Genomic DNA, 17144 nt, shown 5'->3' on the forward strand with positions numbered 1-17144 from the left:
GACAATGGTAATAGGAACAATGAATAGCAATTTCACTAACAACTTGTTAATCTCTAGAAAGTGGAATTAAAATTAAAAGCACTCTGCCACACTGCTTCGATCCTGGTCATGCAATTAATGTTCATGGGTGGTGTTTCACGGCAGAGCACTGCAGTGCGCTGCGTGTCTCGGAGCATTGGGTTTCCATGGCAGTGTCAACAAACTTCACTCTGACGCTAAGCTATGACAGCATCCCAGAATGCTAGCACGCTGTGGCGCCAGCGCCAGCAGCGTGCTAGCAGTATTTGAACTCAAACCTCTGTTCTTGGTAGGCACTTGGTTTTTCAGGACCTCTCACTCTGTTCCAAGTGCGATTCATCATAAACAAAGAGATCACATGCAATGTCATATGAGTGACGCTATGGTATGCCGTAGCTACCATAGCATAGCTGCCAGCGCACACAGTGTCTGGGTGGTGAAACAGGGCCATTATTAATCACATTTGCTTTACTTTGTTTCAGCAGAAACCTGTCTGCACATGGAGGAGCACAACAAAAGCCCATCAAGTTCATGCATGGCAGTGGATCTCAACAGGAGAAAACCAGAAAGAGCATAGATGCTTAAAGATTGCAGTTGTACACTGCTGTTATCACCTGATGTGAGTGGCTGGCATTGCTCCTGGCAAGAACCACCTGCAAGTGATGAGCTGGCGCCTCAGTCATTGAGTGTGCTGCAGTGTGAGAGGCGCCCTGATCTCTACTTTATGATTGGTTTCCATTGGAGGTTCAACTGACAAGTGAGAACTGACTGTGGCCGTGCTGGAGCATGCCAGTGGAGCTTCACATGCTTAGGGCAGCTTTTGAACAGATGCTGACCATGGCATGTCCCATCCAGTTATCACGTGCACAGAATGGTGGGGGAGGGCAACTCTGGGCTCTTGAGTCAGTCAGCCCAGACTGCACAGGGGTACAGATGGCCGCTTACGTTTGGTTTGTCCTGCACCGCATTATCAAGCCCAGTCTGCTGCCACAGGCAATGGGTCGGGCTGCAGACTATCTTGCAAAGGAGGCTGGCATCCTCTCCCATAATGACACACCAATTGGCAATCATCGCTTCGATGATCACGAGGGTGTCCGCTTATCTGCCATGGTGAGGTGGAGAGGCAGCTGGCCTGAGGGATGGTTTTCCTTCATCCGAGGCCCCCTTTCCCCGCCTGCCAGGCCCGGTCAAACGACGGCTTCACAGTGAACGACTTGCAGTGGATGCCGTCCCACAGCGCAACGAGCGCGCCGACCAGAGGCGGCGGCCAAGAGGCGGCCGCGCTCCCCCAGTCGACGGCCCCGGTGGACGTCGGCAACGCCCACCGCGCGACCATCAGATCGGCTCGCGACCGCGCCGTCGCCGACTGACCGCATGACTGGTATCTGTTCTTGATGTGGGACCGACTGCCACCGCCGGTCGCGGAAGGGCATCGCTCATCGGCCATCGACGTCCACCAGCTTCGCGTGGGTCACTGTTCGGGCTGCCACCAATACACCGAATCGGATGGAACCCTGTCGGCGAATGCCGGCGGTGCCCCGACGCCGACATCGACTGCGCGGCGGCCAGTGCATCGCGTGCCGGGAGGAGGCTGGCACCCCCGATCGGTCATTGGTCACAAACCGTGTCCCAGCTCATGATTGCATCCAGTGCAGCTCTGTGAGATGTTCTGCTGCAGTCTGCCGCGTGTGTTGAAAGAAGAATGAACATGAGAAAACCTCAAAACTTTATGCCTATTAGTATTTGACCAGTATTGGAATAAGTTTGGATTTTGAAAATTTGTGTTCCTGTGCTTGTGCCTGTGTGGAAAGGCATGCTTTACGGTGTACCATCTCAATTTGTGCGGCTGCTGACAGGCCACCTGGGTGCCAACGTATGTGCGAATCCGCGAATACGTTGTGTTTCGTCAGTCGGTATCGTTCTGAAAATATTGACTGCAATAGGCTATATAGCGTATGACGGTTCAGCCCAGCAGTAATAACTGACCATTGCTTGGGCGAATTTTGTGTGGTGGTTCGCTAATACATAACCTAAAGAGTGTTTTGCCGGAATCGTTTAGTAGCAGAACTGACCGGAATATAAGTAGAATGCAACGGTTTGAATCGTTAATTTGTTGAAACGATTGTTCTCTGAGACCACTGAGTAACTTTTGACCTGAGAATCACCAAGTATAACGACAATGGTGGAAGCAGTAGGCACTGTAGAGTGTAGGCAGCACTATATAGTTGGCACACTTACGCAAGCACACGACTTACGCAGTGGACATCTGCATCATGCATGTTAAGGTTTACTGGGAAGAGTGAGAAATTAGTCAGAATATGACTAAGGAAAATAGGCGATATTTCCAATTGAGCTGGGGCAGAGAGGGGGAGGGGACCCCGGACGTATGGTCAGCTATGCCAATAATTCCTTTTCGTTATGCAGCTGTAAAAAAGGGCGTCCGTTTTTGGGTGAGACCTTCCCCATTGGCCATTTCCAAGCTAAATCGTGGTGGAGAGTCTGGAGACCTCAGCCTCGGTAGTCGGTACCAAGGCTATATAAACCAGGTAGAACGTTCTCGACGAAAAAGTGGTGACAAGCGATAATTAGTAGCCGCGACCCTCACTTGTTCAAAACTATATCCGCAAGCAGCATTTCAGGCTAGCGGAAATCGACCAATCGGCGTTCGGCAATACTCGACGCTGATTGGCCCGATGCTCGTGACGAAATTGCGGGGGACTGTAGCTATTCCCCTATGGCGTTTAATAGACTTACGGCTTTTGAAGGTGATTTATACTAGTTTTTGTTGGGTTTGAGGCCATTTTTGAACTTGGATATTCTTTCTGTGACTTTTGACTGTGTAATAACGACATTTAGTTATAACATTTCTATATACTACCGGTGTCACATCGGCCAAAAAGGCCGTAAGTACATGGGATAGACGGATCACTGCTGATGGGGCCACACATGCCTGCGTGTGGTCATCGGAGGTCCATGAGGGCTCGACATAGGCCCTTCATGGGTCGGTATAGGCCCGGTGGGTCCAGTGCAAGCCTATCAGGGGCCGGTGGTGACCCAACAGGGCCCAGTGGCATATAATGTAAGGCTGTCTAGGGACGTTGAGGGCTCATGGGGACCATATAGGACCAATAGGGACCACATAAGTCAATCAGGGGCCATTTAGGCCAATAAAGGCACTTCAGGGGACTTGAAAAGGTCATTCAAGAGCTGCGGTGGGCCCATGAGGGGACGGCACTGGTCCAGCAGGTGCAGTCAGGGGATGTTGTACGGGTTTCTCAGTGGCCCATTTGGGCATATCAGTGACCAATTTGGACCCAGCAGGGGGCTTTGTAGACCTATCAGGGGCTGATGATGGTTCATCAGGGGCCAGCGTTATAGTCACACCTTTCCATGCTTCTATCCTCAGGATACTGAATTCCCTCTCCTCCACGCCGCAACCCTCCTCCGGGATGGACAGGCAACTTTATCTCATGCGGGCTGCTCCCTTGGAGCGGCGCCGCTGCTCCCGAGGGAGCGCACCCCGTAGCCGGGTGCAGTGAGTGCCTTGGGGCTGGGTGGCCTGTCTTCGGACGGGCTCAGCCCCGGCGACTCACTAGGGTGCCTGCCCAGACCAATGTCTCCCCCTAATTCCTACCATCCTTCCGGCTCTGCAATGGTCTTGTCGACTGAAAGGGCCTAACCCAACAAAACAAACAAACAAACAGCGTTATAGTCCATCGGGGCACGGCATATGCCCATCAGAGGTAATTGCGAGCCCACGCTGAACAATGATGGCCCTTCAACAGCCCCTAATGGATCTACATTGACCCATGGGCCATGATGTGTCATGTATGCCCCTATGACAGGCCTACTCAGACCCCTGATGGACGTTCCCGGCGTCTAATGACCCTATACTGAATGCTGATGGGGCTCTAAGTTTCTCCAACAACCCTTCGTCAACCCATTATTACCATACGCTGGCACTAGGGGCCCCACATCAGCCGCAGGGCAGTCCGTGCCATGACAGCATGTCTTTTCGGCCGATATTACATCGGTAATATTTATTAAAATCATGATTTTATGGTGTCATTATATAGCTAACAGTCATAAGAAATATATTTCAACTCGAAAACAGCTCCAAACAGCATATAATTTTAAAGAAACCCCTCCGAAATCCAAAAGCCTATTCGGGTCCATAGAGAATAACTGCGGTCCCCCGCAATTTCGTCACGAGCGTCGGACCAATCAGCGTCGAGTACTGCCGAGCGCTGATTGGTGAATTTTCCGCTAGCGTGTAAGTACTGCTCGCGGAACAAGAGTTCGTCGACAATCCTCCACAAACGTCTGTCACCATTTTTCGTAATGCTAAACGGCCGGAGCGTACCCCCCTGGTCGGTACCCTGCGCGCTGCGCCACCTTGCGAAACACAAAGCAGCAGTCCTGACATCTACAGGCGTTACTTTTCACGAAAGCGCGGATGTGTTCGCGCTTATGCGAAGAAAATTCTTCCGAGTATGGTTGATAATGAGATTAATTGTTGTCATTTATTTATTAATTCATTGGCAAAAGTACCCTAATGTATCGGTAAAGTAGCTCAAACTGTATCGTATTTCCTTGGGAAAAAATGACGAACTCGTCCTAAGACATCCAGATTATTGGATGCGTTCGTCAGTTGTAAGTAGTTCAAGTTTTTGGAAAAATTTGCTTGTGGAAAATCATAATATTTCAAAGATATGCCTATTTTCGAATAATTCATGCATTTATCTACATTGAAAAAGATTGTAAAGCAAAAGTGCAAAAGATTATTGTCAATTTATTTTCTCAAGTCACTATTTACGAACGCACAAAACTCCAGCTTTTAATTTAGTGCGTGTGCGAATTGCGGTCAAGAAAAAAGATTTAAAATGTCTATATTCCTCTTAAAACAATGACGGATGAATGAGGAAAACGCTGTTTTGAGCAATTGTAAATTTATTTTTTCTCAATTAAGCAAAAGTACAAAATTTTCAACTATTATTACATTTGCTGTCACAAAACCCATCACTTTTAAGCATGACGTCATGTCAGCCAAACTTACTAGCGCCATCTCTGGAGAGCATCTTTCGAAACCTCCAGACGATAGAGAGAGCCTTCTTTTCCCTCTGCAATAAGCGCGGGTGCGGGAGATGTCTCAGCCAGAATTTGAGCTGAACGTCGACAGTCTCATATCGAGACTTCTGGAAGGTAAGACCTTTTCACTCATCGTCTGCTGTAAAAATATGTCGAATTTGCATAGGTTGATCAAATTGAATCTTTTGTTTTATAAGTGATGCGCCATTTTTGTAGAAAACAATGCTTTTTTTAAGAAATTTTGTCCGAATGGATGAATGGGTGGCTATGGGCCCAGGTGCTCTTCTAAGCAGTGCTTGCTTGTTGCAAATGATACCATGGACCCACCACCCCACCTTGCCCGCGCCCAGTTCACAGGTGATGATTTGGATTGAAAGTTAAACGTGCCCCAGGTAGATGGCGGCACGGTCCTCCCGGGTCTAGCGTGGCCCTCTCTCGCCAGTTGCCAGCTTGGATTATGTGTACTTACTTACTTACTTACTTAAGATGCACGGAAAATTTTGAGAGGCCCAGGGCCTGTAGTGTCCGCTCCAGTCGAGTTCGTGTTTGACAGTGTTACTGTTCGTAGGGTAGGGGCGGGGTGAAGTGGAGGTGTCTCCAGTGAGTGTCAAGCCGGTTCTTGAACGAGTTTAGAGAGTCGGCGTCTACGACGGATGATGGTAGGCTGTTCCAGTCGTTAATGACTCTGACTGCGAACGCGTTTCGACGGATGCGGGTGACGGCATGGGGCTTCGCAAGACGCCAGGAGTGTCCTCTTGTATCTCTGGTCGTTACTCGGTTGAAGAGCTCCTCCGGATTCAGGTCCAGTCTCCCATGCAGCACATTGTAGACAGCGATCATGTCGCCGCGTCGACGTCGGTAGTGGAGGGAAGGCAGCTTCATAGACTTCAGTCTTTCCTGGTACGGTAGGTGATGTACTTCCTGGACCAGCTTGGTCGCTCGGCGCTGGACTCGTTCGATGAGGAGCTGATCCGCTCGATTGAATGGCCCCCAGACAATGTTACCGTACTCCAGGAGCGGTCGCACAAGCGTCTTGAACAGGATTGGCAGGGTCATCTTGTCCAGCAGGCTGAATGACCGTCTTATCACGGCCATCACTCGAGATGCCTTGTTGACCGCTGCCGCTGCTTGCCTCCTAAACTTCAGCTCCGCGTCAACAATCACTCCTAGGTCCTTTTCCTCTGTCGCCGTCTGCAGGACTTCACCGTTCAAAAGGTAGTCGTGCAGGTGGACGTGACGACCGACGTGGAGGACCCTGCACTTCGTGTCGTTAAATTGCAGTTGCCAATCCTCACCCCACTGTGTCACAGCGTCCAGGTTCGCTTGGAGAGCCCGCGCGTCCTCATGGTCACAGACGACCTGGTACAATTTGCTGTCGTCGGCAAAGACCTTGACACCGCAGCTTAGGACATTTGGCAGGTCGTTAACATATAGGACAAACAATGTAGGTGCCAACACAGATCCTTGCGGGACTCCACTTGGGACTGAGGTCCATTCCGAGCAGGAACTGCCGATCGTAACCCGCTGCTTTCGCCCCGTCAGGAAGGCCTCTATCCATCGTAGCAGCTTCCCACGGATTCCATGTGCAGCCACCTTGTGGAGAAGCCTGCGGATTGATACAGTGTTGAAGGCCTTGGCCAGGTCAAGATAAATGATGTCCATGGGGTCACCACGTTCTGCAGCACGGCTCCAGTCCTCTGCTGAAAGTAGCAGTTGCGTGACGCAGGACCTGCCCGGCCGGAATCCATGCTGGGCTTCAGTAATCAGGCCCTCTGCCTGCAGGTGCTCCATCAGCCTGTCCCTGATGATGGCTTCCAGCACCTTGCAGGGCACTGGCGTCAGGCTGACTGGTCGGTAATTGCTGGGGTCGTCCTTGCTGCCCTTCTTGTAAATGGGGACCACGTTGGCCGACGTCCAGTCCTCTGGAAGGATCCCTGTATCGAGCGACTCCCGGTACATGGCTGCTAGTTGAGCTGATATTGAGTCTCTCGTCTCGTGGAGTACCCTTGGATGAATGCTGTCAGGTCCAGCGGCTGAGGAGGTCTTGATCTGGGCGAGCTTCTGTTTTACCAGGTCCTCTGAGATGTCAACGTCCTCTACCACTGGTCCCCTGTACGCGTCCCCGGCGTGCGGCATCGGCCGAAGGTCATCCTCGATGCAGACCGAGCTGAAGAATGCGTTCAGCACCGCGGTCTTCTCTTCGTCGTTTACTGTAAGCTGACCCGAGTCTGTGCGGAGGTTCTCAACGCCGGCCCTGCTCTTGGTTCTTGAGGCCGAGTACCGCCAGAACGCCTTTGGGTTTGCCTTCAGGTCAGCCGCCAGCTTCCTCTCCAGTTCCTTCCTTAGATTGCGGGTGAGCCGTCTCAGGTCGTTGCTACATCGCTTGTAACGTGCAAGGCAGATGTCATCCATGGATTGGGTGTACTGGATCCACAACTTCCGCTTCAGCTTTTTCAATCGCATAGCTTCCCTGTCCATATAGATATTGCGTCTCTTATTAGTTGGGCAAGACCTGGGGATACACTGAGTCGTCAGAAGATCCAACGTCCTTTTGAAGTACTCGTATCTGGTGCGCGGGTCCGGAGGATCGGGCACTTCCCAGACAGTCTCCCTGATCCGATCATTCAGGAGCGCATAGTTCCCTTTGTTGAGGTTCAGCCGGGGCTCCCTTGGTTCTCTTCCCTGGTCATAGTGCACGGTCTCAAACCTCAGTACCACATGGTCGCTGTGTCCTATGGGTGGGTGGTAGACAAGGTTTTTGACTAGCCCCTCCTCGTTACTCAGGATAATGTCCAATCCGCTAGACCTGTTGCCTTCCTTGTATCGTGTGTCCCTGGTGACATGTTGTGTGAAGCCACAGTCTTGCAGCCCTTCCATAAATTGGTGTGTATGATGGCCCTCAGGGGCAGTGGAGTAGCTGTGAGTCCAGTCGATTTGGGGGTAGTTGATGTCCCCAGCAATCAACACTTGGGTGTTTCTTTCAGATGTGCAGCTAGTGATGAGCTCCAGTAACTCAGACGTAGAAGACGGTCCGTGGGCAGATGGGCTACGGTAAATACATCCAATGAGGAGGCGATTTGGGTTTCGCAGAGGGATCTCCAGCCACAGATGCTCGATTTGATTGCAGCCTGGGAAAGAGCGCTTGGTAGTCCTGATAGAAGTTTTGACGAATATGCCAATCCCTCTGTACCCACTGCTGCCAAGGTTCTCCTTTCCTGGATCGAAGTTCAAGTAAAGATTATATCCCAGAATAGCAAGGACTGCAGGTGAAATGGGGTGAACCTGTGCCTTTGGAATTATCTCTGTCAAGAGGATTATGTCTGGCTCATCGTTTACCAGGGCCATACAGAGGTCATCCCGTTTGTTCATAAATTGGTCTATGTTTGTGTAGAGGACCTTGAGTTTGCTTGACCTCTGCCTTCCTTCCTTATCTAGTCAATGCTGGTTGGGTGCCCCAGCGCCTGGCGCAATGGGCTCAGTGGAAGGTTCCGCTCTTGTCTGGGATGCCGCCAGCTGAGCGGTGTTAGTTGGCAGCCTGGTCTCAGTTCCATTCCTTGGGACTCCTGCATCTGGTCCGCTTGCTGGGAGATGTGTGCTCACAGGTCGGGAGTGACGTCTTTCAACTGGGACTGGGACAATCCTGCCTTGTCTAATGTGGATGTGCTCCTCCCCAGATGCTTTTCTCCTGGCCAGTTCTTGCCTCAGAGCGCGTGCTTTCTCTCGTTCTTGCCAGGTCAGGTCCGGGGTGATGTACACATTGCCCCACTCCACGGTTGTTCTTAGGGTGGCTGCTGACCTCAGGATGTTTGTTCTGTCTTCCATGGTGGCAAGGGTCACCAGCAGCAGTCTAGGCTTGTTCTCTGTCTTCTTTCCGATGCGGAATGAGTTTGTACATTTCACGACCAGCTTCATCCCCTCTTTTATCATGCTTACAAACTTCACCTCATCACTTTTCTTGTCTGGTTGGGCTGTGGTGTCTGTTTCAGGCAGGTTATGTACAATGACGTTCATTTTGCGCCTTTCTTTGTCCTGCAGCTCGTCTAGAACCCCCGCAATCTCTTCCCTGTTCCTTTGTACTGGCACTGTCACCTGTGGCAGCTTGCTTATTTTCTCTGTCACTTCCTTCACAACTTCTGTGCTTATCCCCTTTAGAGCCTCTGCATATGTTTGCTGCTTCGCTTTGTCTTCTGTTGTAACAGCGTCCATCTTGTCCAACACCTTGCACTGGACTGCAAACATTTTCTCCTGGTTCCTCACAGACTCCAAGATTGTTGCAGAGTTGTGCCGCATGATGTTCTCTAGCTTATCCATTCTTTGATCAATTCGGGCAAGATCGTCCTTGGTTGTGTTTGATGCCATGGGTTGCGTTTTATCATGCAGCCATTTCGTACAGTTTGTGCAGAGCCACACCAGTGTGCCATGCCACTTGTTCAGTGCAGACAATGCACCCTTTGACAAGCCTTGGCATTTGCTGTGGTACCATCCAGAACACTTTTCACATTCAACAGCTCCTTCACCGTCTTTGACCTCCTTGTTGCATACCGTCTTTCCTGGACCACCTGGAAAGACTGTAGACTGTAGTTCCTAGTTCCTGGTGTAGACTGTAGTAGTAGCCAATGTCTGGAGGCTCAGAACTTTTCATTCACCCATCGTTAGGACTATGATTTTTTTTTGTCAAGCGCTTTCCATGTAACAAGCTAGTGAGTCGAAATGCCCACCAATGAATTCAGGATGAGTTGTCTAATTAACCCTCGCCTTGGCAGGGCATTTTTCGTAACATGGCCTGGGGTGGGTCAATGCGACCCCTCCTCGCGATTGGCTCCTATGGCACCTAGAAACACCAAATTTGGTAGGTAGGTGGGCCCCCTGGATTTCTCGCCCCTGTGCAAATTTGGTTGCTCTATGTCAATATTTAGGGGGTTTTCGGGGGGTGTAAATGTAAAAATTTCGCTAAAAACCGGTCAAAAGTTTTTTGCTTATAACTTTTGATCTAATTAAGCTAGAGAAAAAAGAAAAGCACCAGTGAACTCAGCACGTCAAGGCGCATCAAATGATATGCTTTTTTGTTTGCTAAAGTGTACTAAAGTTTTTCTTAATTTTTAAGTAAACTTTAATTACCTAATTCATGATGTTCAAGTTAACCAAATTGCATAATATCGCATATCATTCGATTCGGCTGATCACCAGGAACACAATGACACCATTTTTTAAGCTCTAGCGTTATTTTGTGCCATTTTATTGGCAAAAACGTCATTTGACCTCAGTTGACCTCATTTGACCTGACCCATGGATAAGTACACCAAACAAAGAAGCACCAAGTGACCTGCTGTTAAATACTGTGGTTTCAAAGCACAAAAGTGATAGAACGAAGTGGATATCTCCAGTATTTTCCGAATATAGTAATTTCCCATAGGCTTAACGTTATGACGTAATGACCTCTAACTGACCTCAGGTCAGTGACATAAAAAACCCGAACTATATGTTATACAACTCGGTGAATTTAGCACATCCTGAAAGTTTGAAGGAAATCAGTCCAAAACTGTGTGTTGGACAGGTGCAAAAAGAAAATTGAAATTTGACCATGACCTTGTACCGGTTTTTCTGACTGGTACCGGTGACCTGACTCAAGGTCACCCGGACTTTTCAGGTCATATGTAAAAGGGTTACCCCATAGGCTGTGCCAAATTTGCGCCGCCGTTTTTACGCTATTTTCGAAAACCTTAGGGGGGTCGCATCGACCCCCCCCCCTGCCCGGGCGAGGGTTAAATGCTGACCGGCAGCGTCCCTAAGTTGTATTTTGGCTTGGGCGTCAGAGGACAAACTTTAAAAACCGGAATAAGAGTGGAAAATTGCCAGTCAGCTACGGACCAAAAAGAGTTGAAAAGGGATCAGCGGCATATACGTATATACGATTGTGATAAAATGTAGGATTTAAAACGAACATTCATATAAATGCTTTTTTTGGTAAAAATTGGAGTGGAAAATTGCTCTTAAAATTTACAAATTACAGTGCAAATTGGTTTTTAGTTGGATGTCATTTCCCACCCAAATCAGCACATTTTGGGACACTGTCAGCTGACGCTCTCTGCCCCTGTCCCGCCTGTTTACAGTGAGAGGATGTCGGCCCGGGAAGTCTGTCCAAATGTCCGAGATGGAGGTGCGTGGTCTCTGTCTCAAGTCCCGAGAAATCTTCCTTCAGCAGCCGATTCTTCTCGAGCTGGAAGCTCCGCTGAAGATATGTGGTAAGTACACCACAGAACATTAACCCTATTAGTGGCAGGCTCCTGGCTACCCCCTATTAGTGGCAGGGGGGGGGGGGGCTGTTTACGACCCCCCCTTGATATCTCGAGATCTAACGGGCCGATTTTCAAAATTCAAACGGCATTCGATTTCGCTCAACGTGATCTACATTTCTAAAAAATAAAAATTAAAAAATGTCAATAGGGGGGGTAGAGGGGGGTAAAAACGGGCAAATTGCAGATACATTTTAGACTGTTTATCACGGCCAGGTTTCTGAACCAATCTTAACGCAACTTTTGCCGATCGATAGAGAATGAACCAGGAATTCACATGGATCCTAAAAATATGCATTTTCAAAAATCATAGGCGGATACAGATCATTGAGATTGGGGGTGCACAAAAAGTATAGTAAATAAGGTTTTTGTTGGTACTGTTTCTAAAAAGGGTGGTAATGGTCTTGTTATGTTACAATTTTCTTATGAGAGAACGACTACAATTGTATTGGTCATGCATAGGCGGTGTCAGGGCACCTATGTTGGGAGGTAAAACATAACCCCCCTTTTTTGGACGCCTGGATCCGCCTATTATAGCAAAAACGTGTCAAAAGAGGATGCACAATAACTGTATATGTTATCACATGATACCTTTCATTCACTGTTCGTAAAACTGGTGCAGCATCGTGATCTTCGCCCAAATGACTCGCTTCACGAATAGGACCCCCCAATTCCCAGTGCTCTGGAGCCGCCCCTGGTAAAGTTATGAACTTGAAATTTTCAGGGAATGTGCCCAATTTAGTTTTAGGAAAAGTCAGAAAATTTCAGCATCGTAGCTTCAGCGGTTTCGGAGATATTCCCGAAAAACCTGAGGGGTGGATAAAAACAACCCCCCCCCCCCTGCCACTAATAGGGTTAAATGGGAAATGGCTTTACTAGAATTGTAAATTGATATCTCATTGCGTGATGAATAGACTCACCCAAGTCTTAACTTCTCAAAATTTTACTTGTTTGCCTTTCAACGATAAACCATCAACCATCTACAAACTTCAGCTGCGTTTGTGCAGCTCCGGACTATCTCTTCTCTTCTTTCAAGTGACGTACGTAGTCAGTGCACGGACCCGTTACAGTTCTAGTCTGACCTCCTGCTGTAATTATTCTGACCTCTCCCCTCTCCGTGTAGGCGACATCCACGGCCAGTACACGGACCCGCTACAGTCCCAGTTTAACCTCCCCTTACCAGTGCTATAAGTATTCTGACCTCTGCCCTCCCCGCGCAGGCGACATCCACGGCCAGTACACGGACCCGCTACAGTCCCAGTTTAACCTCCCCTTACCGGTGCTGTAATTATTCTGACCTCTGCCCTCCCCGCGCAGGCGACATCCACGGCCAGTACACGGACCTCCTGCGACTGTTTGAGTACGGCGGCTTCCCACCGGAGGCCAACTACCTCTTCCTGGGAGACTACGTCGACCGAGGGAAGCAGTCGCTAGAAACCATCTGCCTCCTGCTGGCCTACAAGATCAAATACCCCGAGAACTTCTTCCTTCTGCGCGGAAACCACGAGTGCGCCAGCATCAACAGAATATACGGCTTCTACGATGAATGTAAAGGACTTTTTATTACTTCTCTGTTTGGTGCTTTGTTATGTCATTTGTTGGTTTTAGGATAATATGTAATTCAGTTTGAAACGAGGTGGGCATGTCAGCGCGGAACTGTTTAAGATTCAGACTGCTAAGTCCTCTGATTTGTATGTGGCAGTATGCTAACGATCCGTTCGCTCACGACCCAGGCAAGCGGCGATACAACATCAAGCTGTGGAAGACGTTCACCGACTGTTTCAACTGTCTGCCGATCGCGGCCATCATCGACGAGAAGATCTTCTGCTGCCACGGCGGCCTGTCTCCCGACCTGCAGACCATGGAGCAGATCCGGCGCATTATGAGGCCCACCGACGTACCCGACACAGGTCAGTCGGATGGGCGACCGACAATTACCAATAAATAGTAGGTACCGGCCCACTGACCTGCCTGACACAGGTCAGTCGGAGGGGCCACCGACAATTTATCAACAGATCGTACCGAAAGATGCTAAAATATCCTAGTCACTTTGCTAAGTTTGATAAATCGATGTAGCCTTTATGATTCATTGTTTTTGCATCGTAGAAGAGATGTCATCATTGAAATGGAATGAGAACTGAGTGAATGAAATCAGTGAGTGAACATTTTCCCCTTTCGTTGGACAAAGTGTGTGCAGCTGCTCTGCTCAGCCCTACCCATCCCGTCCCTGTACCCACAAAGCTGCTGTAGATCGCCCAGCTATGGATGAGATGGAAATTAGCACAGGGATCCGCGACATTGGGATCAGGCCTGCCATCTAGCGAGAGAATTGTAAGCTAGCTGAAAGCCAGGTGGCAGGCCTGAGCTCATTGTCGCCAAAAACTGTCAAGACACCAACCCAATATCTCATCAATGGCCCAGCCTTACCCACCCCGTCCTTGCCTGCTCTCAGTCTTACCCCTCGTCTGTTCCCACAGGCCTACTGTGCGACCTGCTGTGGTCAGACCCCGACAAGGACGTCCAGGGCTGGGGCGAAAACGACAGAGGCGTCTCCTTCACTTTCGGCGCAGACGTGGTCTCCAAGTTCCTGAACCGACACGACCTGGATCTCATCTGTCGCGCCCACCAGGTCCGTCCAGCCGCATCCGGACTAAAGGCAAAATCGCTCGGATGGGCTATGCTTTTAGGTCACGCTACATGGTTTTCACCAAAAATACAATACAGTTTGGGCTATCGTTTAATAGAAAGGTGTTAAATGAGGCTCATAGTACACAATCCATTAGCCACACCCTTTTCATCGATAAATGTCTCGTTAAAGGTGCATGCAATAGGTATGCCAACCCGGTGTATTACTTTTGCTTGCGTTATCTGTTCAGGGCGCCTAGCTGCCACGTGATGTTACCGTCGTGCCTATCGCCCTCGGTGCCATCAGGTGGTGGAGGACGGGTACGAGTTTTTCGCCAAGCGACAGCTGGTGACGCTCTTCTCGGCGCCCAACTACTGCGGCGAGTTCGACAACGCCGGCGGCATGATGTCCGTCGACGAGACGCTCATGTGCTCCTTCCAGGTACGCAGTCGAACGGGGCGCTGTATGTTATTCTGGCACAGTTAGGCTAAATAATTTGTTACGATTAATGACCCACAAATGAGAATTGTAGATTGAGAATCACTTGCTTTATTCATTCAATGAAATGCATGAGATTGTGGAATTGTATCGATCGTACCTTCAACCGATTTTATTTTTTTATTTTTTGCCGCCAGATTCTGAAGCCGTCTGAAAAGAAGACGCTGTACCAGTACGCTGGAATGGCGAACGCCACTCCTCCGAAGCAGGCCCCGAAGCGAAAATAGTGCAGGACGTGGCGGCAGCTGCGCGGTGGCGCTGTGTCTGCCCACCGTGGACAGCCCCTGCCGTGGACGTACCAACGGTAAGGGCGGCCGCTGAGCACCGGCTGCAGAGGTGACGACACCGCTCACAGAACTGCGCGCGCAGAGGAGGAACCGTTTGACAGCGTGCTGTGGAAGGCACGCGGGCGCGCAGCCATTGCAGTGGAACTGGCCAGCGGGTGTTTCGACCGTGACCCCGCGTGCGTGCGTGTTTGCTGGCGTTATTTTGATTGGCTTCTTGCTTGAGTCCAGGCGCAATCAGAGCGCGTTCAGAGATTTATTAGCATCATCATCACTAGCGGAAGGAGACGGCGGGGCGAGCGAGTGCTCGGCCGATCGCTTCCGCCGCTGCTTGGGTCGCCGGCCCAACGTCATGATCATCAGAGCTTTAGCAGGACGCCCAGTCAAGGACTCGTCGGATGTGGCCAAGTTGCGCGGGGCGGGGGCGGGGTGGTCTCGCCTCCGTCCTGGCGATTGCTGCCGACTCGGGATGGCAGTGCACGTCGATTATACCGTGTTCAATCCTGACCTGTGCTGAGTGAACGGCATGTGTGTGCCCGCGGCATGCGAATAAATATATATTATGAAGTGAAGGCTGTCCATTAAAATGTGCTCTACTGGCACTCCGTGCAAAATTTCCAGCAGCGCTCCGAGAATTTTTTCAACCCAGCTCCACGACAAAACAGTCAAATGTGGCAAGTGGTGTTAGAAAGGTTGTTAGAAATGATAACGAAGCTACTTCATTTTACATTCAGTAACTTTTTAGAAAGTACACATTCAAATTCTGAGTCTGGTCAAATTCTAAAGTTAATGTTATCGTAAGCGATTGAACGTCATATGTTGTAGGTTGTGGGTCTGTTTTTACAAATAATCGCTCGTAAAGAAACAAAACTATATTTGGAAGAGGATTCATCTATTATCTTTTCGTGACAAGCCGGGAGTGTTCTACTTTACACCAGCGCTATTTGTTCCCAGAAGTCAAAACGGAGATATCCGCATTTCACGTAAACGGTGCTTTCTTGAAATATTCATTGATGCGTTTGTGCGTTTATTTGATTTGATTTTATTTTATTTTATTTTATTTTATTTTATTTTGGTAACATTCCACGGTTTCTATATCCAAATAGCGTTAACCTTCCAGGCGCTGGGGGGCATTTTTGCCCCCCCTTAGTTTTTTCGATATATCTCCAGAACCGCTGCGCCGATCGTCACCAAACTTTCAGTACCCTCCCGTGAATAGCTATTACACATTGTGACCAAAATTTTCCCAAAGGCTATGATTAGTTGGCCGCTAATGACGTCTGAGTAATGACGTCTGAGTGGCGTCATTTCTGCCGTTTTCGACCCCCAAAAAAGGTTTCGCTGGAAGAGCTATCAGACCTACAGCTTTAGAGATGCAGAAAAATGTTTCAGACATAGAAGGGTAGAAATAAGCGGGCTACAAATCTGTTATCTCGGATTTTTGAACAGCCAAAAAGTTTTTTTGAATTTCGAAAAAAAACGGAATATATGTGATAGTCCCTATCGCCTGCTATCCACATACCAATTTGAGATCGATACCTTTTTTTGTCCAAGTTATAGCGCAAAAACTGTTCAAAATTGATGACGTCAAATTTTCAAACTAAATCTTAAGCAATTCTAGACCTCATAGCGCAAAACAAAGACCACCATTAGACTCCCCGTGACGGGCTGCATCGAATCAATACCCATTTTATGCAAAACTATCGACTTTGAAATTTGACCTTTTTTGGCCTGACCCTGACCTGACCTCCATCAGAAAGTGACCTTAACCGTACCTGGTGGGTCATATAACCAACACCATTGGGTTGGAAATGAAAAATTGGCCACAAAACATGCATCGCATAACCTTAGTAACGTTGGTTCATGTGCTGACCTTTGGTGACCTGGCCTGGTATTAGCAGTGACCTCTAATAGCATCATACGTACTAGGCAACTGACGCCCTATCGCAGATTTTCGACAAAATGCGTTTTACTCGGTGTTATAGTGTATTCCCTAGAAGACCCGTGAACGGTGAAACATTTTATCTTTGGCCTGAACTGTGACGTCATCGGTGACCCCGAGGTCAATGAAATTTGGTTTCTTTCAACAAATTTGACAGGGCTATCGAACGCCGTTTGAATTTTACGGATCCGTCCAGTAGTTTCGGAGATACGGGGGGAATGCCCCCCCCCCCCTCCACCGCGCGGAAGGTGGCCGGTAGGCCCACCGCCTGCCGGTTTAAATTATATAAAAGGTGCTTTCATGGGAAGCATCTTTAATTTTTCGCAAGGTTGAGGTCATGACCCAACCCGAAAGGTCATGTGATCAATCAGTCGATTGATATTCACAAAATAAAC

The 17144-nt window shown here is 49.1% G+C and overlaps 1 protein-coding gene across 1 annotated transcript; it reads left to right on the forward strand.

Annotated features, from left to right (window-relative positions):
- The first annotated feature begins 4862 nt into the window (after positions 1-4862).
- Positions 4863-15374, forward strand: LOC122388996 (serine/threonine-protein phosphatase PP1-beta catalytic subunit-like). Its single transcript, XM_043380634.1, has 7 exons — positions 4863-5220; positions 11217-11348; positions 12717-12947; positions 13133-13309; positions 13877-14028; positions 14332-14466; positions 14661-15374. Exons 1-7 carry the CDS (start codon positions 5163-5165, stop codon positions 14748-14750), a joined length of 975 nt encoding a protein of 324 aa, XP_043236569.1. The 5' UTR covers positions 4863-5162; the 3' UTR covers positions 14751-15374.
- Positions 15375-17144: the final 1770 nt, after the last annotated feature.

This window comes from Amphibalanus amphitrite, unplaced genomic scaffold, assembly GCF_019059575.1.
Source record: "Amphibalanus amphitrite isolate SeventyFive unplaced genomic scaffold, NRLGWU_Aamphi_draft 000341F_arrow, whole genome shotgun sequence".
Taxonomy (NCBI): Eukaryota; Metazoa; Arthropoda; class Thecostraca; order Balanomorpha; family Balanidae; genus Amphibalanus; species Amphibalanus amphitrite.